Source organism: Giraffa tippelskirchi, chromosome 12, assembly GCF_054371585.1.
Source record: "Giraffa tippelskirchi isolate mGirTip1 chromosome 12, T2T-mGirTip1v1.2.pri, whole genome shotgun sequence".
Classification (NCBI taxonomy): domain Eukaryota; kingdom Metazoa; phylum Chordata; class Mammalia; order Artiodactyla; family Giraffidae; genus Giraffa; species Giraffa tippelskirchi.
The window spans coordinates 91,946,079-91,972,640 of record NC_137286.1 but is presented as its reverse complement, the minus strand read 5'-3'; the positions used below and the strand labels follow the sequence as shown (position 1 = coordinate 91,972,640).

Here is a 26,562-nt window from a genome sequence, read left to right as displayed (position 1 = left end):
TTTCTTGATTTCAAGCTGTATTATAAAGCTATAGTAATCACAATAGTATGGTACTGGCATAAAAATACATGCATAGACTAGTGGGACACACTTGACAGCCCAGAAATAAATCCTTGCATATATATAGTCAGGCTTCCTTGGTGGCTCAGCGGTAAAGAATCTGCCTGCAGTGCAAGAGGTAAGAGTTTGATTCCTGGATTGGGAAGATCCCCTGGAGGAGGGCATGGCAACCCACTCCAGTATTCCTGCCTGGAGAATCCCATGGACAAAGGGGCCTGGTGGGCTACAGTCCATGGGGTTGCAAAGAGTCAGAAATGACTCTTTGAAGCAACTGAGCACGCATGTATACACATATACACAGTCAACTGATACCTGACAAGAGAGGAATACTGTGTGTGTGTGTGTGTATACTTAAGATATTTTAGAAGTCAGTATATAATTTACAAATGTCGTATATACACATTAAGAAGTATTGGAGAAAAATAGCATTATATAATATTCTCAACAAGTAGATGTGAAATGAGGGATACCGTTGACTTGCTTCCACCCCAAGGTGGACTGGAGTTGTCTGTGTGTCCAGGTGGAATTTATTCCTGTTTTAACCACATTTCCCCTACTTGTAGGTCATTTGGTCTGAAGCCCATTAGAAAAGGCTCACTTGACCAAGGGAGATCCCCTCTGTGTGACACTGTGGAGCTGTGGCCCCATCACTTGTTAACTACAGTAACTGTGCCCCAGGGTGCGCATCCTCGTGTTTGTCCAGGCAAGGACTCAGCGGACAGGCATCTTCAGGGATGCAGTGAGGTCCAGGGGGCAGGAAACCATTCAGGTCCCTTGCGGGCAGAGCAGGATGGTCAAACCCAGTCGTTTCCTTCCTGTGCACAGACAGAAAGTGCTCTCTGCTTGATCTAGAGTCACAGCTGGTCTCCTGGGAGCAGGGGCAGCTTGGTGGCACACAGCTTTCAGCAGCAGATGGACAGAGTGGCCTGGCAGGCCTGGCCTGGAGGTTGTCCAGGCTCTGCCTCCCATGACTGAGGCCCTTTAGTCCTTCCTTTATTCCTTCCTGCCTCCCTTCAAGGCCCACTGTTTACCCCTCCCCACCCTTGGTCCAGATAGCAGAAAAAGAGAGAGAGGTCATAGCTAGAGGTTGCTCAGTGGGAAAGGGCAGGTTCCCGCCCGAGGGCCTGCAGACTTCCCCCGCTACCACTGCCTGCAGCAGGGGCGACAGTGGGTCCCTCTTCCCCTTCATGTGGCTTGGTGAGTGGTTCTAAAACTCTGAGGCCAGTTGTGCTTGACATGCGGGGTTTTTTGTTTTATTTTTTCCCAGAAGCAGGTGTTTACCGGGCTGTGAGCAGATGCTGTGACAGCGGCACTAATGCATATTAGGTGGATCTCACACACACCCCTTTCCAGGCTACTCCAGGAAGAAAGTGATTCCTTGGAGGTGACAAAATCCTGACTCATGGAACCTAGACTTTCTGTATCTGAGTACAAAGAGGTAAACAGAAATTCTCTGAGCATAAAATTCCAGAGGATCCCGGGGCTCATTCTCCCAGCATGAAGCCAAGAATCCAGTAGAAAGTTCCCTCAAGTCTAAACAATGTTTGACCTTCCATCTGGGTGGTTGGAAGGTTGGTGGTGGGAGAGAGAAGTCTAACCCAAAGGTCTGAAGCCTTTTAGCAAGAGGTTCTTTTCCTCTTGGGGACAAGTGAGAAATACAGAGTTTCCCTTTGTATGTGTATATTTCCCTTCATATTTGTCAGAAAGCTGATATAACATATACAGCTTACATGACCAAAAAAACCTGGCAGAAAATACATCATAATGCTCTGTTATGGTCGTAGTAATATTTTTTTTTAAATCTCTAATTCCCCAAAATATGTTGGGTAATGTGGTTTGCTTATTTTCTAATAAAAATACAAGAGAGACTTCCCTGGTAGTCCATTGGTTAAGACTTTGCCTTCCAGTGCAGGGGTTTGGGTTTGATCCCTGGTCAGGGAGCTAGGATCCCACATGCCTCACGACCAGAAAACCAAAACATAGAACAGAAACAATATTGTAACAAATTCAATAAAGACATTAAAAATGGTCCACATCAAAAAAAATCTTTAAAAAATATAATTAAAAAATTTTTAATGAAAATATCAAACTGAAAAACTAAAAGCAGAACTACCATGTGACCTAGCAGTTCCACTCCTGGGTATATGTTTGAAAAAAACAAAGACACTAATTCAAAAAGATATGCACCCCCCAAAATTAAAAAAGATATGCACCCCAATGTCCACAGCAGCAAAATTCACAATTGTCAAGATATAAAATCAATGTAAGGGTCTATCCACAGATAAATGGATAAAGAAGATGTAGTACGTATACACAATGGAATACTAATCAGTCATAAAAAGAATGAAAATTTGCCATTTGCAGCAACTTGGATGGAATTGGAGGGCATTCTGCTAACTGAAAGAAGTCAGACAGAGGAAGACAGACAAACACTGTATGATATCACTTACCTGTGGAACCTAAAATACAAACTAGAGAATATAACCAAAAAAAAGCAGACTCACAGATACAGAGGACTGGTGGTTACCAATGGGGAGAGGGAAGTGGGGAGGGGCCATATGGGGTAGGGAGTTAAGAGGTACAAACTATTAAGTATAAAACAGGCTACAAGATATATTGTATACCATGGGAAATACAGCTAATATTTTATAATAAGTATAAATGAAGTATAACCTTTAAAATTGTGAATCACTATATTGTACACCTGTGACTTATATAATATTGTGAATATATTGAATATAAATATTCAATAAAAAGGATACCTAATTGGGAGCTAACAAAGAATACACTAACATAGAAGGAAAATTAAAGTAGGTCTTTCAGCCCGGTGTTTGAAGGTTCAGCCAAACCCTAAGCGCTGTCCCAACAGGATCTAGTCTAGATCGGTGGGATCGAGACCCCCCAACTCCTAACTGCTGGCTCCCAGAAGCCTTCTGCTATGGTCTTCCTGTTTTCCCTGCCCTGGAAGGAGATGCTCCCCTGGAGCAAACCCACTGCACCCCACTTTCCTATACCACCGCTCGCACGTGTCACACTCCATGGGATGGTCTGGACCAGCTGTAAACTTGGAGCACGGGACTGTCTCGTTCATCGTGGTCCATCTCCAGTCCCACATCTGGCTGAGTGGGGACAAAGTGTCTGCCGACTTGAACAGCTCCCAGCCTTGGCGCTGGACTGTCCCCTTCCCCTGCAGTTAGTTACTCAGAGGCACAATGTGGCCTACAGTGGATCGGCCCCACCTACTGGGAGCCACCTGCCATGGGCAGAATCAGCAGCCCTTTCTTCCAGGTCCACCGCCAAACCAAACCCCTTTGGAAGCAGAGCCGTGGACACACCAAACTAAATAAGCCAAGTGAGGCAGGCAGGCCACAGTCTCTAAGGACTGAGAGCAGAAAACACTGCTTAGAATCCCTCATTTTCCTTCCTCTCCCTCAAAGATCTGATTCCAAGTCCTACAAAAGCCTATAATCCCAGTTCACTTTTTTTTTTTTTAACCTGAAAGAAAATTACTCTTCCTTCCATGTCTGAAAGGGCTCCGATGTCACTTATACATTCTGCAGGAATATCAAACTTGGAAGATGCTCTGGGAAATGATATTCTGGAGGTGACTTTCAGCCACCCTGGGCAACGTACAGCGATAAACTAACCCAGTACAGGCAACGTGGTTGGCTGGAAACAGCAATTTTCTTTCGAGTCTGGACTGGGAGCCAGAAACCCTGACCAAGTGTACCGAGCCCAAGGGCCTCCCATTCATTCACAGCCCTCCCCGCTCCATGTGTGGATGCTCTGCTCCTCGGGTCACTGCAGGCCTGCCCAGAGGCCAAGGGGGAGGAGGGACAAGCTAACACGTACTGAGCAGCCACTGTGCACTGCACTTCAGGCTTGGGGCTAGGAGCAGGATACGATCACTTTTATAACTGACACACAGCTTTGCATTAGGTTTTCAGGTGTACAATGATTCAATACATGTAATTATATTGTGAGTGATCACCACAATATTATGACTTGTACTCTTGATGGTCTGTCATGAACCTGCTACTAAGTACAGTTAAAATAACCTTTTTAGAGGGAATGTGCCCCAAGCAGTGCTAATCAAACATGTAGTGACAACTGGATAGTCCTGCTGAGAATATCCTGAGCGAGTGACCATGTAGAGAGGGTGCTATGGTCCTTCGCACCTGGGAGCTGGTTAGAAATGCAGGATCTCAGGCCCTTCTCCTGACACCTCCTGGATCTGAGTTTCTGGAGGGGGACCCAGGGAATCTGTGATTTTCAGGGCTGCTGAAGCTGGAAGGGTGCTGGCAGACACAGTGCCCAGGTCCCAGCTGGGTTCCTTGGAAAACAGCAGGGAGCAAGACAGCCGGTGTGGGCTCCTGAGTCTGCTCCCAGTCTCCTCTGCTGTTGGCGATTCTGGGCATGGCAGGTATTGACCTAAATGTCTGGGGTGTGTCTACAGGGCAGGGGTGTGAGTGGTCCCCTGCTGGTAGACATGCTGAGAGGGTGCGGTAAGGAAGGTATCAGAGTGCACAAAGCCCATGGCGTGGCAACTCCCAAGCAACCAGCTGATATTCACCATCACACCATTATTATGGGGTTGGCCAAAAAAGTTTGTTTGGGTTTTTCCATAAAAATGTACAAAAGCTCCAGTGAACTTTTTGGCCAACCCAATATCTCTTGGGGAAATTCTTCCCTGCATAGGCCCCTCCCCAGGCAAGAAGCTGACCAACTGGAGGTGGTCTGTGTCGGTCTCTGGCAGCTGGAAGCAGAGGCGCCCGGTCTGTAGGGTGGACAGCGTTACGTGTGTGTCATCTGGCCCTCCCAGAGATGCTGGCTGAGCCTGCGCCTTACTCTTCCACCTCCCCTGGGAGCGGAGGGGCTCTAGGGAAGAGGGGCTTCTATTGGCATGGTCACTGTTCTCACCCGATGTGAGGGGGTAGGGGAGTAATGGGCCAGCCACTCGTGCCCTTTGCCCCCTACCCTGCATTCAGTGCTGGAGGCCAACTCACCATCAGCCAGCAGACACCATGGCCCAAGGGCTCCTCCACGGGCGCCTCCTGTCCCCGTCTCTCCTCTGGGTCCAGGTCACTCCCCTCTCTGTCTCTAACCACCAGCCAGGGTTCTCCCCTGCTCAGTCTGCCTCCAGGGGGCCTGCCCAGAACAGCCCCAAGTTCCCACCTCTCTTCCCTTCTGTCTCCTTTTTTTTGTTCATTCATTCAACAGTGAGTGTCTGATGTGTGCCAGGCACTATCAGAGGCACTAGGGAGCCAGCAGTGGGCAAAACAGAGAAAGTCCCTGCCTCCAGGTGCACAGGTTCTGGTGGGGGAGACAGACAAGCCTCTACTGGATCACTGTACATCTGTTACAGGGGACGGCACTATGGGGGAAGGCTGGCAGGGCAGGGGCACTGTGTGAGAATGGGAGAGAGAGATGCCCTTCACACTGTGGCCAGGGAAGGTCTTGCTGACAGGGACACGGAACAGAGCCCTGATTTGGGGGGGGGGGGGAAACAGCCACGTGGCCAGCTGGGCGGCGGGGGTCCAGGCAGAGGGACAGAACAGACACAGGGTGTTCCGAAGGGTCAAGAGTGACAGCAGGGTGGCTGGGGCAGAGTGAGGGGAGGGGAGGAGAGCAGGAAGGGCCACTGGGAGAAAACCGGCTCCACGAGGGAGGGGACAGGCATCGGTTCCGAGCACAGGAGTCACCTATCTGGCTTATGCTCTAAAGGGACCTTCTCACTGTCCAGGGGGCAAGCGAGGGTGGAGGTAAGGTGACTGGTCAGGAGGCTGTGTGGGTGGGGCAGGCAGGGAAAGACTCTCTGAAACCTGAATCATGAGAAGGAACCCACCGTGTGATGATCTTGGAGGAGACCATCCCAGGCAGTAGGTGCAAAGGTCCTGAGGCAGGAAAGAGTTTGTTGCATCTGAGGAAGAGAAAGCAGGCCGACGTGGAAGGCAGAGAGGGAGTAAGAAGCGAGAGATAAAGCCTGAGAGATGAGCAGCTGACAAAAGGGCCTTGGTGAACATCTGGAAAGGCTGTCAGGGCCATGGGAAGCTTTGGAGAGTCTTCATTTCGAGAGAGATGATATGATGCACCTTTTATGATCATGCACACATACACACACACACACACACACAGGTTGTGCTTGGGATCCAACAATGGCGCTGTAAGAATTTCTGCTGTAGGGTCTACATCTGGAGGGTGTCGGGTAAAGCATCACTGTCTCTCCTCAATGTTTGCTCAGTTCTTTCCAACCATCATCCTCTTTACCCTACAGTGCAGAAAACAATGTACTGGACACCACCGTGGGCTTCCCAGGTGGTGCTAGTCGTAAAGAACCCGCATGACAATGCAGGAGATGTAAGCAACTGTGGGTTTGATACCTAGGTTGGGAAGATCCTCTGGAGGAGAGCATGGCAACCCATCCCAGTATTCTTGCCTGGAGAATCCTATGGACAGAGGAGCTTGGTGGGCTATAGTTCGTGGGGTCACAAAGAGCCGGACACAACTGAAGTGACTTAGCACGGACGCCATTGTACCCCACAAACAAAGAGCAAATCTTTCTCTTTTTTTTCCTTAAGTTTTTTTTTTTAATGTGGACCATTTTTTAAAGTCCTTATTGCATTTGTTACAATATTGCTTCCATTTTATGTTTTGGTTTTTGGGCTGCAAGGCAACATGGAGTCTTAGCTCCCTGACCAGGGATCGAACCCACAACCCTTGCATTGGAAGGCGAAGCTTTAACCACTGGAATGCCAGAGAAGTCCCTCTCTACTTTCTTAAAACACAAGTCTCACCCTCTTGTGTTGCTGGTGGAAATGTAAAACGGCACAGCCAGTATAGAAAACAGTATGAAAGCTACTTTCCTCTAAAAATTAAACATAGACTCACCATGTGACTCAGCAATTGCACGGCTGGGTATAAACCCCAAAGAAGTAAAAGCAGGGACCTAAAGAGATATTTGCACACACACGTTCACAGCAACATTATTCACAATAGTCCAAAGGTGGATGCATTTCATGTGTTCATCAACAGATGAATGGATAAACTAAATGTGGTATGTTCACGACAAAATAGTATTCAGATTTAAAAAGGAAGGGAACCTGACACAGGCTATAACTTGGATGAACCTTGAGGACATTAGGTGAAGTGAAATAAGCCCATCACAAAAAGACAAAACACAGTACAATCCCACTTATATGAGATTCCTAGAGCAGTCAAGTGCATAGAGACAGGAAGTAGAATGGTAGTTGGCAGGAGCAGGAGGGAGGTGGGGAATGTGGGGTTACTGTTTAACTAGGACAGAGCTTCAGCTCTGCAGGATGAGAAGAGTTCTGGAGATGGGCAGTGGTGATGGTTGTACATCAATGTGGGTGCAGTAACACTACTGGACTATACATTTAAAAATGATTAAGACAGTCAACTTCACTGTTGTGTGTATTGTTATGTGTATTTTACTACAATTAAAAACACTTTTTAGAAAGTCTCTGGAGGCCACCTTGTCTCTCATTTGCATCCTCATCAGCACCCATCTCCCTGTCCTCATGGTGCCAATGACCCCAGTATTTATGGACTTTTGTCTAGACAATCTCCTCGCTGCGTGAAGACAACAGATAAATGAACTGGCGTGGATGAAATCTTAAAAGCTCTCCAGTGAGGACAATCTCCAGACTGAACCTGGCTGCTCTTTCAAAGGGTAACAATTCTGCTTGTCAGGATTTCTTGCCTTTTAAACGTTACTTCCTGGTAGCTCAGCTGGTAAAGAATCCGCCTGTAATCCAGGAGACCTAGGTTCGATCCCTGAGTTGGGAAGATCCCCTGGAGGAAGGCATGGCAACCCACTCCAGTATTCTTGCCTGGAATCCCATGGACAGAGGAGCCTGGTGGGCTACAGCCCACAGGGTTACACAGAGTCAGACATAACAGAAGTGACTTAGCATACACAAAACCTTCTGTTTAAGCCAGTTCTCTCCTCTGTCTTCTGAGAATGCAAAGAACAGCCAGTGCCCATCTATGGAAGAAGTCCTCCAGAGGCTTAGACACCATTGTTAAGTTCCCTTGCTTCTCCAAAGACATGGAGTGACCGGCTTTCCACATTTTCCAGCCTAAAACTGCAGCCACATTCTCTTGGTGAAACCGACCTTTGAGTCCTCAACTGTGCCTCTATGTGTCTGGATGGACCCCAAATTGCTTCTTAAGGTGTGGACCAGCCCACGGCACTCCCATGGTAGACCTCTAAGGGAGGTGGTAGGCTGCTATTCAGGCCTGTGTCCTTTGCAGGCTCCTCAGAGCATTTCAAGAAGATGTCAACACACAACCCAGCTCAGGTGAGTCGCAGGACAAACAACTCGATCCTTTACCAGCTACATGGGAACAGGTGTACTCCAGGGGCTAGGCCAGGAATAAACAAGCCAAATTCACTGTCACTTACAATCGACCAAAAACTTGGCTGTGAGAAACAACTTTGGGAAAACTGAAGGTGTATCCCTCCCTTTGGGGTTAAGTCTCCAGGAGCTGCAGGTGGGGACCACCTGGTTTTGCCCAGCCTCCCTCTGCAGGGTGTCTTTGTTGCACCACATTGACCGGGCCCCCTGCCCACCCTGCAGGTGTCATGTAAGGAAGCCTTGGGAGGCCTCCGTGCTGATGTTCTAGACGCACCATTGAAGGCAGGCTACTGACAGCTCGATGGACGTGAGAAGGTGCGGGCAACGCTGCTCCCAGGGCTCCGAGTCAGCAATCTGAAGTGCAATCTATTTCTGCCTTGTGGACTCTAAATTGCACACTGATGATGTTCCATTCTAGTTTTGCTGCTGGGGAACTCAAAATCAAACTGGGGTCCTATTTCTGGAAGAATGCTGTACAACAGAACTTTCTGCAATGATGGCAGTGTTCTGTATGTGTGTGGCCCAACATGGTAGCCACCAGCCACATGGGGCTACTGAGTACTTGAAATGAGTGAGAGTGTGCAACTGACTTTTTTAATTTTAATTAACTTCAATGTTAAATTTATATGGCCACGTGTGGCTAGTGGCTACCGATTCCATGGCAGAGTTCTCAAATAGGAAATGACATGAATCTTGGATCTCACTGATGGTTTACCTTACTTTCCTAACATTATCCAAATTTCTCTTCCATTTCAAGTTTCTTTGGTTTTTAATTATTATTATGTAATTATTTTTATTAACCTTCTGGTGTGGCCTATATCTTTGTCAATCAACCTAAGTCTTTTCAAAAAAATGTGGGATCTCCTTATAAAGACAAAAACCCCAGATAACATGGCCACATTCCCCCCTTTTTGATCACGTATGCCCCCACTCCTTTGTGCAGTCTGGAGTAATTAATGTTCACTTAAGGGAAGGGAGCCCCCAGAGGGGAAGGGAGCCCCCAGAGTGGGGAAGGGAGCCCCCAGAGGGGAAGGGAGCCCCCAGAGTGGGGAAGGGAGCCCCTAGAGGGGAAGGGAGCCCCCAGAGTGGGTAAGGGAGCCCCCAGAGTGGGGAAGGGAGCCCCCAGAGGGGAAGGCAGCCCCCAGAGTGGGGAAGGCAGCCCCCAGAGTGGGGAAGGGAACCCCCAGAGGGGAAGGCAGCCCCCAGAGTGGGGAAGGGAGCCCCCAGAGGGGAAGGGAGCCCCCAGAGTGGGAAAAGAGAAGCCTCCTCTTCTGTTTCTATGCTTCGTTTCTTCATCTGGGTGTTGCTCAGGCAAAGGTTTAATTTGTGAAAATTCACCGGGCATGCATTTATGATATGTACTTTTCCCTGTATATATCATTTATATGGTTCTTCAAGAAAAAGTAAGGAAAATGTATAAAGAGAACCTACTATGTTCAAAGTACCATGTTAGTTCTAGTGTGTGTAACACAGGTCTTGGCCAGAAAGCTGTAGTTTCGATCATCAAGCATTAATGAAAATTTCCGAGATATATTTTATAGAGAAATATCTTGGGCAACTTCAGAGGCTGGCAACTCCCCACCCACCTACCTTTCTGCCTCCCCCCCCACCCCCCACTGAATTAGGCAATGCCAAGAAAGGAGAGGTGAGCTTCAGGAAGTGGAAGGCTTTCCTTCCATCTAATCAGACACTAAAATCCTCAACAAAATACTAGCAAACCAAATCTAACAACAAATTAAAAGGACTGTACACCCTGACCAAGTGGGATTTATTCCAGATATTCAAGGACTCTTCAGTATATGCAAATCAGTGTGATACACCACATCAACAAACTGAAGAATAAAAACCATACGATCATTTCAACAGATGCAAAAAAAGCTTTATGACAATACCCACTTATGATGAAAAACTCTCTAGAAAGTGGGATAAGAGGGAACCTGCCTCAACATAATAAAGGTCATATACTTCAGATCTAAAGCTAACATCAACCTCCATGGTGAAAGCTGAAAGCATTTTCTCTAAAATCAGGAACAAGACAAGGATGTTCACTCTTGCCACATTTATTCAACATAGTTTTAGAAGTCCTAGCCACGGCTATCAGAGAAGAAAAAGAAACAAAAGGAATCCAAATTGTAAAAGAAGAAGTAAAACTCTCACTGTTTGCAGATGACATGATATTACCATAGAAAATCCTAAAGATGCCATCAGAAAATTATTAGAGTTCATCAATGAATTTAGTAAAGCTGTAGGATACAAAATTAATACATAGAAATGTCTTGCATTTCTATACACTAACAACCAAAGATCAGAAAGACATATTAAGGAAACAATCCCATTTACTACCACATAAAGTAGATTAAAGTACCTAGGAAAAAACCTACCTGAGGAGGCATGAAATTAAAAGATGCTTGCTCCTTGGAAGAAAAGCTATGACCAACCTAGACAGCGTATTCAAAAGCAGAGACATTACTTTGCCAGCAAAGGTTTGTCTAGTCAAAGCTATGGTTTTTCCAGTAGTCATGTATGGACATGAGAGTTGGACTATAAAGAAAGCTGAGCGCCGAAGAATTGATGCTTTTGAACTGTGGTGTTGGAGAAGACTCTTGAGAGTCCCTTAGACTGCAAGGAGATCCAACCAGTCCATCCTAAAGGAGATCAGTCCTGGGTATTCATTGGAAGGACTGATGCTGAAGCTGAAACTCCAATACTTGGTCACCTGGTGCAAAGAACTGACTCATTGGAAAAGACCCTGATGCTGGGAAAGATTGAAGGCAGGAGGAGAAAGAGATGACAGAGTATGAAATGGTTGGATGGCATCACTGACTCAATGGACATGAGTTTGAGCAAGCTCCAGGAGTTGGTGATGAACAGGGAAGCCTGGAGTGCTGCGGTCCATGGGGTTGCAAAAAGACACATAGTGAGAAAACTATCTGGAAAGAAATCAAAGGTATACCATATCCTTGGATTGGAAGAATCAATATTGTGAAAATGACCATAGTACCCAAAGCAATCTACAGATTCAATGCAATCCCTATCAAATTACCAGTGGTGTTTTTCACAGAATTAGAACAAAAAATTTCACAATTTGTACAAAAACACAAAAGACTCCGAATAATCAAAGCAATCTTGAGAAAGAAGAACAGAGCTAGAGGAATCAGGCTCCCTGACTTCAGACTATACTACAAAGCTACAGTAATGAAGAAAGTTTGGTATCGGCACAAAGACAGAAACATAGATCAATGGAACAGGGCAGAAAGTCCAGAGATAAACTCAAGCACCTGTGGCCACCTAATCTGTGACAAAGAAGGCAAGAATATACAATGGAGAAAAGACAGTCTCTTCAACAAGTGGCGCTGGGAAAACTAGGCAGCTACACGTAAAGGAATGAAGTTAGGACACTTCCTAACACTATACACAAAAATAAACACAAAATGGATTAAAAACCTAAATATAAGACCTAAATATAAAACTCTTAGAGGAAAATATAGACAGAACACTCTGACAGGAATTGCAGCAAGATCTTTTGGGATTCACTTCCTAGATGGACCTAGAGATTGTCAGACAGAAGGAAGTCAGAAAGAGAAAGTCAAATATCATGTAATATTACTTATATATGTAATCTAGAAAAACGGTACAGGTGAACTCATCTGCAAAGCAGAAACAGAGTCAGAAATGTACAAAACAAACTTACAGGTTACCAGGGTGAGGGAGGGGGTGGAATGAATTGGGAGATTGGGACTGACATATATACACTACTGTATATAAAACAGAGGACTAACGAGAGCCTACTGTATAGGACAGGGAACTCAACGCTCTGCGTGCCTGCTAAGTCAGTTCAGTTGTGTCCGGCTCCTTGCAACCCCATGGACTGCAACCCACCAGGTTCCTCAGCCCATGGGATTTTCCAGGCAAGAATACTGGAGTGGGTTACCATGCCCTCCTCCACGGGATCTTCCTGGCTCAGGGATCGAACCCATGTCTCTTTTGTCTCCTGCACTGGCAGGCAGGTTCTTTACCACTATTGCCACCTGGGAAGCCCACTCAATGCTCTGTGGTGACCTAAGTGAAAAGGAAATCCAAAAGAAAAGTGGATATATGTATATGAATAACTGATCCACTTTGCTGTTCAGCAGAAACTAATGCAACAGTGTAAAGCAACTATAAAAAAATAAAAGAGTGAATTTTACAAAAAATAATCCCAAATTCTTAAAAGAGTAGCTCCCAGAAACAAACCTCTCAGCTTTTCTCCTTCAGGGGAATTAAATGGCTGCAGGAGATCTTTGAAATATGGGTTGTCAAGTCAATGGGGCAGGATGAAGAAATGAAATGCAATCTATATTTTAAGAAAGCAACTAAAAATTACCCAACCAAGATTGACTTCAATGTATAACTGCACCCAAGTGAACAAAAGCATGTATGTTGAAAATGAAACTTGGGAAACACACTGCTAAGAATAATGTGGAAAAAAAAAAAAAGGTACTCTCTCCACTGGGTCCCTCCTCCCACAACATCTTAATTTGCTAAAGACCGAAGCATATAAAATTTTACCTTTAAAAGGAACTTAAAGAGTTGGACTGACTTTCCTGATGGCTCAGACATTAAGAATCTGCCTGCAGAGTGGGAGACTTGGGTTTGATCCCTGGGTTGGGAAGACACCCTGGAGAAGGGAATGGCAACTCACTCCATTATTCTGGAGAATTCCATGGACAGAGGAACCTGGTGGGCTACAGTCCATCAAAGTCACAAAGAGTTGGACATGATGGAATGATTAACACACACACACACACACACACACAAACACACACAAAGAACTGGGCAGGTGTATCCCTCAAGCTAAAGCAGAGAGCTTCTTTCTACAGTGATGTAGTAACAGTAAACTATTCAAACAGCTATAATCAAGAACTATGAGAGGGGACCATTATTCGTTTCTGCCCACATTAATTTAACTCTTTGACATATTGCCACTTTGGACAAAGGCCCAAATTCCTGAAACCCCCATGATACAAATCTTTTTCTCTTACTCTTTTCATACATGGATGCTCTAAATTCAAAAGCCTGTACCCATACGGATTGTATAGCTATTTAAATCTGTGGCTTTTCTTTGAAATATTCTTTCAATGGCTCCTTCAAGTGGGTTTCAGGCCAAGCTTTCTTATTTTATTCTTTCATTTATGTTATTCCAGGTATTGAGGGGGAAAAAAGTATTCTAAATAATGCAAAAAGGAAAAATTCCCTCAGAAACAATCACATTCATTTTGGACTTTTAGTATAAACAAAGTCCTTTCATTAATTTTTACTTATGCAAATACATTATGTTTTGCATAAAGAATTAGCAGTCTTCAAATACAGAAGAAAACTTTTCTCACATTTCAAAAGAGATTATAAAACCGATACCACAGAAATACAAAGGATCATAAAAGACTAGTATAAGCAACTATATGCCAATAAAATGGACAACCTACAGTAAGTGGACAAATTCTTAGCAAATTTCCCAAAACTGAACCAGGAAAAAATAAAAAATATGAGTACATCAACCACAGGTATTGAAATTGAAACTGTGATAAAAAAAACTCCCAGCTTTTAAGTTTAATTAGGTCCCATTTGTTTATTTTTGCTTTTATTTCCATTACTCTGGGAGGTGGGTCATAGAGGATCCTGCTGTGATTTATATCAGAGAGTGTTTTGCCTATGTTTTCCTCTAGGAGTTTTATAGTTTCTGGTCTTACATTTAGATCTTTAATCCATTTTGAGTTTATTTTTGTGTATGGTGTTAGAAAGTGTTCTAGTTTCATTCTCTTACAAGTGGTTGACCAGTTTTCCCAGCACCACTTGTTAAAGAGATTGTCTTTTCTCCATTGTATATTCTTGCCTCCTTTGTCAAAGATAAGGTGTCCATAGGTGCGTGGATTTATCTCTGGGCTTTCTATTTTGTTCCACTGATCTATGTTTCTGTCTTTGTGCCAGTACCATACTGTTTTGATGACTGTTGCTTTGTAGTATAGCCTGATGTCAGGCAGGTTTATTCCTCCAGTTCCATTCTTCTTTCTCAAGATTGCTTTGGCTATTCAAGGTTTTTTGTATTTCCATACAAATTGTGAAATTATTTGTTCTAGTTCTCTGAAAAATACCATTGGTAGCTTGATAGGGATTGCATTGAATCTATAGATTGCTTTGGGCTGTATACTCATTTTCACTATATTGATTCTTCTGATCCATGAACATGGTATATTTCTCCATCTATTTGTGTCATCTTTGATTTCTTTCATCAGTGTTTTATAGTTTTCTATTATAGGTCTTTTGTTTCTTTAGGTAAATTTATTCCTAAGTATCTTATTCTTTTTGTTGCAATGGTGAATGGAATTGTTTCCTTAATTTCTCTTTCTGTTTTCTCATTGTTAGTGTACAGGAATGCAAGGGATTTCTGTGTGTTAATTTTATATCCTGCAACTTTACTATATTCCTTGATTAGCTCTAGTAATTTTCTGGTGGAGTCTTTAGAGTTTTCTATGTAGAGGATCATAGTTTTTGCACAATGAAGGAAACTATAAGCAAGGTGAAAAGATAGCCTTCAGAATGGGAGAAAATAATAGCAAATGAAGCAACTGACAAAAAATTAATCTCAAAAATATATATGCAACTCCTGCAGCTCAATTCCAGAAAAATAAGCAACCCAATCAAAAAATGGGCCAAAGAACTAAACAGACATTTCTCCAAACAAGACATACAGATGGCTAACAAACACATGAAAAGATGCTCAACATCACTCATTATCAGAGAAATGCAAATCAAAACCACAGTGAGGTACCATCTCACGCCAGTCAGAATGGCTGCTATCCAAAAGTCTACAAACAATAAATGCTAGAGAGGGTGCGGAGAAAAAGGAACCCTCTGACACTGTTGGCAGAAATGCAAACTAGTACAGCCACTATGGAGAACAGTGTGGAGATTCCCTAAAAAACTGGAAATAGAACTGCCATACGACTTAGCAATCCCACTGCCAGGCATACACACCGAGAAAACCAGAATTGAAAGAGACACGTGTACCCCAATGTTCATTGCAGCACTGTTTACAATAGTCAGGACATGGAAGCAACCTGGATGTCCATTGGCAGACGAATGGATAAGAAAGCTGTGGTACATATACACAATGGAATATTACTCAGCTATTAAAAAGAATGCATTTGAATCAGTTCTAATGAAGTGGATGAAACTGGAACCATTATACAGAGCAAAGTAAGTCATAAAGAAAAACACCAATATAGTATATTAACGCATATATATGAAATTTAGAAAGATGGTAACGATGACCCTATATGCGAGACAGCAAAAGAGACACAGGTGTAAAGAACAGACTTTTGGACTCTGGGAGAAAGCAAAGGTGGTACGATTTGAGAGAATAGCACTGAAACATGTTTATTATCATATGTGAAATAGATCGGCAGTCCAGGTTCGATGCATGAGACAGGGCGCTCAGGGCCGGTGCACTGGGATGACCCTGAGGGATGGGATGGGGAGGGGGGAGGGAGGGGGGGTCAGAATGGGGAACACATGTACACCCGTGGCTGATTCATGTGATTGTATGGCAAAAACCACTACAATATTGTAAAGTAATTAGCCTCCAATTAAAAAAAAAAACTCCCAGCAAATAAAAGTCCAGGACCAGATGGCTTCACAGGCAGATTCTATGAAACATTTAGAGAAGAGTTAACACCCATTCTATTCTGAAAAATTGCAGTGGAAGGAACACTCCCAAACTTATTCTGTGAGGCCACCATCACTCTGATACCAAAACCAAACACAGATACCACAAAAAAGAAAATTATAGGCCAATATTACTGATGAACGTGGCCACAAAAATTCTCAACAAGATAACTAGCAAAATGAATCCAACAATATATTAAAAGGGTAACACACCATGATCAACTGGGATTTATCCCAGGGATGAAAGGAGTTTTCAATATTCACAAATCAGTGTGATACACCACATTAACAGACTGAAGAATAAAAACAATATGATCATCTCAACAGATGCAGAAGAAGCTCCTGACAAAATTCAACACCCATTTATGTTAAAATCTCTCCAGAAAGTGGGCACAGAGGAAAACTATCTCAACATAATAAAGACAAAAGACGACAGACCCACAGGTAACATCATACTCAAACATGAAAAACTGAAAGCATTTCCTCTAAGTTCAGGAACAAGACAAGGATGTCTACTCTCACCACTTTTATTCAACATAGTTTTGGCAGTCAGAGAAGAAAAAGGAATAAAAGGAATCCAAGTTGGAAAAAAGAAGTAAAACTGTCACTGTTTGCGGATGACATGATACTACACACAGAAAATCCTAAAAATGCCACCAGAAAACTACTGGAGCTCATACATGAATTTGGTTGAGTTGTAGGATACAAAATTAATACACAGAAATCTCTTGCATTCCTATATACCAACAACAAAAGATCAGAAAGAGAAATTAAGGCAACAATCTCAATTTACCATTGCATCAAAAAGAATAAAACACCCAGGAATAAACCTACCTACAGAGGCAAAAGACCTGTACTTCAGAAACTATAAGATGCTGATGAAAGAAATGGAAGATGACACAGACAGACAGAAAGCTACAGCGTGTTCTGACACTGGAAGAATCAATATTGTCAAAATGACTATACTGCCCAAGGTAGTCTACAGATTCAATGCAATCCCTATCAAATTACCAAAGGCAGTTTTTTGCAGCTCTAGAATAATAAAATCTTAAAATTCGTATGGAAACACAAAAGACCCCGAGGAGCCAAAGCAATCTTGAGAAAGAAAACCAGAGCTGGAGGAATCAGGCTCCCTGACTCCAGACTATACTACCAAGCTACGGACAGTATGGTACGGTGCAAAGACAGACTTATAGATCAATGGAACAGAATAGAAAGCCCAGAATTAAACCCCTGCACCTTTGGTCAATTAATCTATGACAAAGAAGTCAAGAACGTACAATGGAGAAAAGACAGTCTTCAATAAGTGGTGCTGGGAGAACAGCCAGCCACATGTAAAATAATAAAATTAGAACAGTAGCACCATACACAAAAAAGTCTCAAAATGGATTAAAGATCTAAATGTAAGACCAGATTCTATAAAACCCTTAGAGAAAAACATAGGCAGAATACTCTTTGACATAAATCACAGCAAGATCTTCTTCTATCCATTACCTACAGAAATGAAAATAAAAACAAAAATAAACAAATGGGACCTAATTAAACTTAGAAGCTTTTGCACAGCAAAGGAAACCATAAACAAAACGAAAAGACAACCCAAAGAATGGGAGAAACTATTTGCAAGTAGTGCAACCAATGAAAGATTAATCTCTAAAATATACAAACAGCTCATGTAGTTCAATATTAAAAACACAAACAACCCAATCAAAAAACAGGCACAAGATCTAAATAGACATTTCTCCAAAGACAACATAGAGATAGCCAAAAAAAACCCAAAACCCCAAAACCCATGAAAAGATGTTCAACATCACTAATTATTAGAGAAATGCAAATCAAAACTACAATGAAGTATCACTTCACACTGGTCAGAATGGCCAGCATCAAAAAATCTATAAAGAATAAATGCTGGAGAAGGTGTGGAGAAAAAGGAACGCTCCTACACTCTTGGTAGGAATGTAAATTGGTACAACCACTATGGAGAACCGCATTGAGGTTCCTTAAAAAACAAACAAATACCATGTGATCCAGCAATCCCATTCCTAAGCATATATCTGGAGAAAACCATAATTCAAAAAGAATACATATACCCCAGTGTTCATTGCAGCACTACTTACAATAGCCAAGACATGGAAGCAACCTAAGTGTCCACTGACAAATAAATGGATAAAGAAGATATGGCATATATATATAATGGAATATCACTCAGCCATAAAAAAGATTAAAATAACGTCACTTGCAGCAATGTGGATGGACCTAGAGATTAACATACTAAGTGAAGTAAGTCAGACAAAGACAAATATAATATCACTTGTATGTGGAATCTAAAAAATTATAGAAATAAACTTATTTACAAAACAGAAGCAGATGTACAGACTTCCAAAACAAACTGATGGTTATCAAAGGGGGAAAGGTGGAGGGCAGAGGATAAACTAGAAGGTTGGGATTAACATATATATAAACTATATATAAAATAGACAATCAACAAGGACCTGTTGTATAGCACAAGGAACTCCACTTAATACTCGATAATAACCTTATGAAGAAAGAACATGAAAAAGAATAGATACATGTATAACTGAAACACTTTGCTGTATACCTGAAACAAACACAACATTGTAAATCAACTATACTCCAATATAAAATAAAAATTAAATAGCGTTTAGTTCAGTAAATAATAAAGAAATATTTTATTTGCATAATTCAAAGAGAAATCTGAAAATTACCTATTTCCTTTAAATCGTAAATATTTCAAGGTGACTTTTTTGACTTGAGTGATGTGGCCTAGCTATAGTTTGAACCAGGTATCTGACCATGTGCCAAATTCGCACTTCATTTTGCAATATGTGGATTATACTTCTGATGTTTAACACTAAAACCAACAGAAACTATGAAACTTTACCTGTGATTCAAGTAAATACAATCAGCCAGCACCTTTCAAGACAACTTCGCCTAACTTGCTATCAGCTTTCTCCTCTCAGGTAGCCGTTTGTGAAAACCGAGATGCCAAAGGCAGAGGCATTTCAGAAAGACAAAATTGTATATGTCTGCAACTGATTTACCTGTTATTAGTAATTCTAGAAAGCCTGGGTCTTAAATGCATGTATCAGGTAGGGTATATATAGGACACTCTTAAATCTATATGCTGAATTTTGAATTCAAGAGTGTAACTTAATGACTTCTAAAGAGTTTGGGACAATTGCTGGAAGGATGGGAGGAGAAAGGGGTCCAGTAATTGAATCAAGACATTAACCACAGAAGCAACAGGAGAGCCTACTGCATCCATTTCCTTCTATGTATTTACTCCCCTCTTCCCATGCTTAATGCAACCAGAAGCCCCAAAGACATCTCAATACTCCTTAAAACGCCTAGAAGTCATTTCTCAGTAATCACTGAATTTTAACAACGTAATGCCCAGTAGCAGAAGAGTGAAGGGTAGAAAGTAGGGGAGGCACCAGAATGAAGAAGAAAATATATCTTCTCTATTGAATGTCAACATATTTTACAATTGTCACGGATGGCTTTTCCTGAAGTTCCTTTGTGGAAATGAATTCATTGGTAAAAACCTCCTACTTGTGAGGGAGTAGACTAAACAATCTTTAATAGCAAATTCCCTGGTGTATCAGCTCATTTAAGATCCCCTGGAACCACAAGTATTTAGTGGATGGATACTTGTCACAGGTAGGTGACACCAGAGGAATCAGCCATTGCTGGCCTGGGGCACATGACCTTGGCAGCAAAGTGAAAACTGTTTAATTAGAGCTTATGGACACCTTGACTTGGTCTTCAAGCCAGAAAGAGGGTCACTGATCCCTCCTTTTTCTTAACTCCTTTTTCTTAACCTGTTCTGTAACAGGTACTTGCTAGGGTGTCAGGAAAAGCCATTGCACTTATTTCTCTGTTATCATCACAGGGAGACAGACACAGACAGACAGATGGACATTCCCCCAGGTACCTGCAGAAGGATCTTGTTGCCGTCGTGGTCCTCTGTCTGCCAGCGCCCCTCACTGATGGGGCTGCAAGGGTTGGGCAAGAGTGGCACCAGCTCGCCGATGTCCCTGACCCGGAACTCCAGCACGGAGGAGTCGGTGGGGACCGGGGTCTGGTCACAGGGCAGTCTCTTTAGGGAGAACTGGATGTCCACGTCCAGATTGGAGAAAATGGGGAATATGCAGAAGTCTGCTTTCTTCTGGCTGGGGCTCCGCCTGAGGATCAGCTCGTAGAACTTGACGATGTCGGCGTAGTTGTCATGGCGACAGTAGATGGTGAAGCGCACGATCTCCTTGCCATAGTGCACCGGCCGGATGGCCCAGAGCGGCGTCCCCGGGGCCAGCGTGAAGAAGTCCTGGCTGCAGGGCAGGTAGGGCAGGAACCTGCCGGGCACGCGCTCCGTGTGGTGGTGGCGCCAGGGCGGCCGCTGCAGCGTGCGGTGCAGCTGCAGGATCGGCTCCTCGCCGTATTCCTCCTGCAGGAAGAGCACCACAGCCAGCGCCGGCTGTGCCGCCTTGGGGACCCTCCTCCGCCGGCGGCACGCCCGCCTTTCTGAGACCCTGAACAGCGGGAGGTCCGGGTGGATCCATGCCAAGACCTTGTCGATGGCCTCCTGCAGCGGGCGGGATTCCCCTGGGTCCGCGATGATGTGGATGCTGACCAGGAAAGGGTCCTGCGCCTCCTCCGTGGAGTGCTCACCTAGCGACACACGAAAAGAAACCCCAAAGAACACACGGTGACTACTTCCTGAAGGTGGCCCGCGATGACATGCAAGGTCTTGGCAGAAACAGAAGCTACATTTGAACTGACTCCTTGACCGTTATGAAATTCTGATCACAAGTTCATGTGCAAATAGGACTGTTGCAGCACCCAGCCGCCTGCCAATGCAGGAGACATAAGAGACTGTGGTTCCATCCCTGGGTAAGGAAGACCCCTGGAGGGGGGAATGGCAACCCACTCCAGTATTCTTGCCTGGAGACTCCCATGGACAGAGGAGCCTGGTGGGCTACAGTCCATACAGTGGCAAAGAGTCGGACACACGACTGAAGGGACGTAGCCCGGCATACACAACAGCAGCCCCAAACTCAAGAACTATTACCCTGGTTCCCAAGCTGCATGGTATTAGGACGACCTTGGTGTGGTACTGCAGCAGGTTGAGCGTATCTTCCATTGAACAACACAGTCAAGTCTCCATGGATTTGGAAAGGATACCAGGGCCCTTAGGGAAGAGCTGTACATTAAGCATTAGGTGTACAACATTTGCTTCCCAGGTGGCGCTAGCGGTAAAGAACTTGCTTGCCAATACAGGAGACATAAGAGACATGGGTCCGATCCCTGGGTGGGGAAGATCCATTTACACCATTTAGAATTTCCCAGAGTAACTGTAGTGCCTTCCCCCACAAATGTTCCCTACACTGCTGCGCTCCTTTGGTTTGCTTATTTCGTTGGCTTATGCATCACTTTGTTCATTCATTTAACATTTATGGAAACCTTTCTTCACCAGGTACTTCCTCTAATGGATACATCAAGCCCTGGCTGGTAAGGCATCCTGCTAACTGTTGCACTGGTAGGGTGGCCAGGTGGTGATCGTCTTGCTGCTGGAGACAGAAGGAAGAACAATCCAGGGGGAGGGGATGAACCCCGTGTTCTCTCTGTCAGAGCTTCCTGGGCCTGTGGTTGGGGGCGGGGTGAGGCATAGTTGGGCCATCACTACCCATGATGGTTTTGGACCCCTCCTTGGGTCACATCCACCCAGAAGCCCGCACATCCCGAGTGGGTCAGTTCCCCTCCCTATGTCCTCTGGCAGAACATCAGATTCCAAGTGTGAAGTTGACTGTTTACCTTGGCAACCTTCTCCCATGGGGTGAAAAGTTTGCTGGCAACACTACTTAAGGAATATTCAGCATATTTTATCAGATAACCTGATAAAAGCCTTCTTTTTATTCATAATGGCTCTCTTTGCATTTAAGTTGTATGACCATTCAAGGGAAATCAAGGAAAATTTGAGTCTACTGTGACTTGGAGGGCAAGATTCATCTAGCATCTAGACCTGTCTGCATATACATGCCTTGCAATGTCCGCTAGGGTGTTAGGCACAGGGCCATCATGCTGTCAGTAACGTTTGAGAAGAATGATGTCCTTGTAGGAACCACTGTTTCAATCACTTCACAGGATGAAAGGTGATTTTTTGGTAGTTAAATAAGACATTTCAAGTGAGTTGACAAGTACATTTTATCACAGGCACCTATGATAACGTGGTCTTAATTTTGCTGGAGCTAAACCTGTCTGAATTTTCATTGGAACCCTGACTCTTAAATCTCTCACTTGGGAACATTTGTGTGTGTGCGCTCAGTTGTGTCCAACTCTTTGCGACCCCCATGGGCTGTAACCTGCCAGGTTACTCTGTCCATGGAATTTTCCAGGCAAGAATATTGGAATGGGTTGCCATTTCCTTCTTCAGGGATCTTCCCAGCGCAGGGATTGAACCTGCTTCTCCTACATTGGCAGGTGGATTCTTTACCACTGCACCACTTGGGAAACCCATTTTGGGAACATTTAACTCAATCTGTTATTGCCTCTTTCTCCTTCACTCATTCATCCACGTGTTTCTTGAGCAATCGATATGTACCAGGCACTGGGAGACAAGGAAGCTGGCACCATGACTACTACACAGTCCATTAATATAGACTCTGGCATGACTAGTGCCCCCTTAGAGTATATGACCTGCATAGCCACAGGCAGCAGCTGTTAAGAATCATAAGCCACAAAAAGGAACCTCATGACTTAGCTGGGAAACACCAACATAAAAGATTAAAATTCAATCTGACATAAATCTATAGGAAATACGATACAGGAGCATCTTCAATATGGGAAGATTCTAAAGTCACAATGACATAAACATTTACTATAGACGATCTACCACTGAAAGTCCCTTGAATTTCCAAGATGGAACTGGAAGGTCCTGACTTGCACCAAGACCACACAGCCAAATAGATGTTCCTTTGGTTGACTAGTAAATGAAATAAAGGCTTGTGGCATGGATGTTATAAGAGTCTTGTATCATTTAAACACTAGACCCCTGCTCAGTAGGCTGTGTCTTTCATCTACAAGAGGCTTCTGGAACTGAAGGATGACTAACGTAACAGCAAAGTCAAGTCTCAGTACTCCCACAATCATGGAGTTGAATGGTGGGTGGAATTATTTAAGCTCTCTCTCTTTCTGGTTGAGCATATATTCCCAAACTGATATGAGTTAAGTATGAGCATGATGCAATTTCAATTTACTATCATACCACAAAGGAAGGAGCAATTTTTTCTCCAGAAGGCCTCTGAGAAGGCTTTCTGGAAGAGGCTCTGGGTGAATTGGATTTTGATGGGTCAACAACATCTCACAATAACCTCAAATGTGGGGGAGATCACTGCAGGAAGAGGGAAGACTGTTTATGAAGACACAGATCAGTATGAAAAACAAGCACATTTGGAAGTGGGTGGTGAGTAACTCTGAAACACGGCAACAGATGCAGACGGAAAAATGGATTGGAGCCAAGTTGTACAGGGCTTCAGCTCAATTTGGGAGTGAGAAGGGGGCAGTGGAAAGTTTTAATAAAGGGATGCTGGGATCAAGTCAGGGGAGGTTGGCTGCAGGCAAAGAAAGAAGTTAGAAAATTAGTGATGAGTCTAGTAAGAGATAACAAGGATGTGGGAAATTACATTATTGGCCCTGGTTCTTTATTCTCTCGTCACCTTTCTCTCTGCCATGTGGCTTTGTATTCCCTTCCACTAAATGCTAAAGTGCATTTCCCTACCCTTTGACTTTGAATGAGACCATGTGCCTAGCTTTGGCCAATAGAAAGACACAACAGTGGCACATCTTTTGGCTTGCCTTCCCGTGCTTCTGACATTTCCATGAGAAGAACATGCTTGGGCCAGCCCACTGGAGCCAGAAAGGAGGATGAGAGCCATGTGGAGCAGACCCAGCCTAGCTGATCCTGGCCTCCATCAGCCAGGACAGGACACCCAAAGACATGTGGTAAGAGCCACCCAACTGAGCTTGGCCTGGATCAGCTGACCCAAGCCACTGTTTGAGGATTGTTGTTACATAGTGATACTTACAGCTGCAGCCAGAGTCAGTGGGTATACAGAAGAGGCATAGTCTTAGGCTATTTAGGAAGCACAGGGAGTCCAGGGCCTGGGGATGGAGGCAGGAAAAGCAGGAGTGGAGTTGACCTTGATGTTTCTGGCATAAGCAACTTGTCTGATAGTGATGTTTAACTGAGATAGAATAAAGAGGAAGAACGGCAGGCTTGTGGAGAAAAATGAGCTCTCCTTTGTCCAGGCTGGCTTGAGATGCCCGAATGACTTCCAGGAGGGATGTGTTGTTGGCAATGGACCTGTGTGTTGCTGAGTTGATGGGCTGAACTCAAGGATGGACCAGTTACCTTTAGGCCACATTCACTTTCATGCAGTTATCTCTTAAGTGTGAGCCCATATTGAAAGAGTCAGATGCGACTTAGCGACTGGACACCAACACGTTGATTTGAACCAGTGAAAATTCACTTGGATGGCTTAAAAAACAATCAGAATTCATGGATGATTCTGGCCCTTTTCTTTGCATGCTCTTTCTGCTCACCTGGCTACTTTCTGTTTCACTGAACATGAGTACCACTATCAATAGAAGTGCAGTTGATGCAAAAGCAGTGAAAACACAGACCAATGACATTTCTCACTGGTCAGGAGCTTCAGTGGTGGCAGGAGGAGACATCACAGTCGCTGGCAATGACTATTTCACTTTTCCATGGTGCCCTCATCACTCACCAGTGGAGATACATGATTCACTAAACAGTAATGGATGCTCACTATAAATGGAAAAGAAGGATTTTGAATACTTTGGGGATGAAGACACTCACTTGAGAAAATTACTAATGGTTTCTATGAGGGAAAGACAGACACGTGGGGTAGTAAGAGTGTTTGGGAAAAGAAGTCGTCAGAGCATCAGTCCCAATAAGATCCTGACCCCATCACACTCAGGGTGTGCATGCGGCCACAGATGTGGGGTGAAGTTGTTGGCTAACACACAAATGACATTCAGCATGGGCTAGCACCTCCTCAACGTTCTATGTGCATGAACTCACGGAATCCTCATAAACAACCCCAAAAGGAGGAGGTGTGACTCTCATCCTCATTTCATTACTTAAAAAATTTATTTATTTTAATGGGAGGCTAATTACTTTACAATATTGTGATGGCTTTGCTATACATTGACATGAATCAGCCATGGGTACATGTGTCTCCCATCCTGAACCCCCCTCCCTCTTCCCTCCCCACCACCATCCCTCTGGGTTGTCCCAGAGCATCAGCTTTGAATGCCCTGCTTCCTGCACTGAACTTGCACTGCTCATCTGTTTTACATATGGTAATACATGTTTCAATGCTACTCTCTCATATCATCCCACCCTCACCTTCTCCCATATAGTCCAAAAGTCTGTTCTTTACCTGTCTCTTTTGTTGTCTTGCATATAGGGTCATTGTTACCGTCTTTCTAAATTCCATATATATGCATCAATATACTGTATTGGTGTTTCTCTTTCTGACTTACTTCACTCTGTATAATAGGCTCCAGTTTCATTCACCTCATTAGAACTGACTCAAATGCATTCTTTTTTTAGCTAAGAAATATTCCATTGTGTATATGTACCTAGACTGTGTGGATCACAACAAACTGTGGAAAATTCTTCAAGAGATGGGAATACCAGACCACCTGACCTGCCTCTTGAGAAATCTGTATGCAGGTCAGGAAGCACCAGTTAGAACTGGACATGGAACAACAGACTGGTTCCAAATAGGGAAAGGAGTACGTCAAGGCTGTATATTGTCACCCTGCTTATTTAACTTATATGCAGAGTACATCATGTGAAATGTCAGGCTGGATGAAGCATAAGCTAGAATCAAGATGGCCGGGAGAAATATCAATAACCTCAGATATGCAGATGACACCACCCTTATGGCAGAAAGCGAAGAAGAACTAAAGAGCCTCTTGATGAAAGAGAAAGAGGAGAGTGAAAAGGTTGGCTTAAAGCTCAACATTCGAAAAACTAAGATCATGGCATCCGGTCCCATCACTTCATGGGAAATAGATGGGGAAACAGTGGAAACAGTGACAGACTTTATTTTGGGGGGCTCCAAAATCACTGCAGATGGTGACTGCAGCCATGAAATTAAAAGATGCTTGATCCTTGGAAGAAAAGTTATGACCAACCTAGAGACTATATTAAAAAGCAGAGACATTACTTTGCCAACAAAGATCCATCTAGTCAAGACTATGGTTTTTCCAGTAGTCATGTATGGATGTGAGAGTTAGACTATAAAGAAAGTTGAGCACTGAAGAATTGATGCTTTTGAACTGTGGTGTTGGAGAAGACTCTTGAAGGAGATCC

General features: G+C 43.8%; 1 protein-coding gene across 4 annotated transcripts in view; it reads right to left on the bottom strand.

Annotated features, from left to right (window-relative positions):
• The window catches only part of FAM124A (family with sequence similarity 124 member A), a 112,775-nt gene that overhangs the window by 53,532 nt on the left and 32,681 nt on the right, over positions 1 to 26,562 (bottom strand). For all 4 annotated transcript variants that reach the window (XM_081547605.1, XM_081547604.1, XM_081547603.1 and 1 more), the window contains one exon: positions 20,095 to 20,828. In XM_081547605.1, coding sequence (XP_081403731.1) covers positions 20,095 to 20,828 — 734 coding nt within the window. The remainder of the gene's footprint in view (positions 1 to 20,094; positions 20,829 to 26,562) is intronic.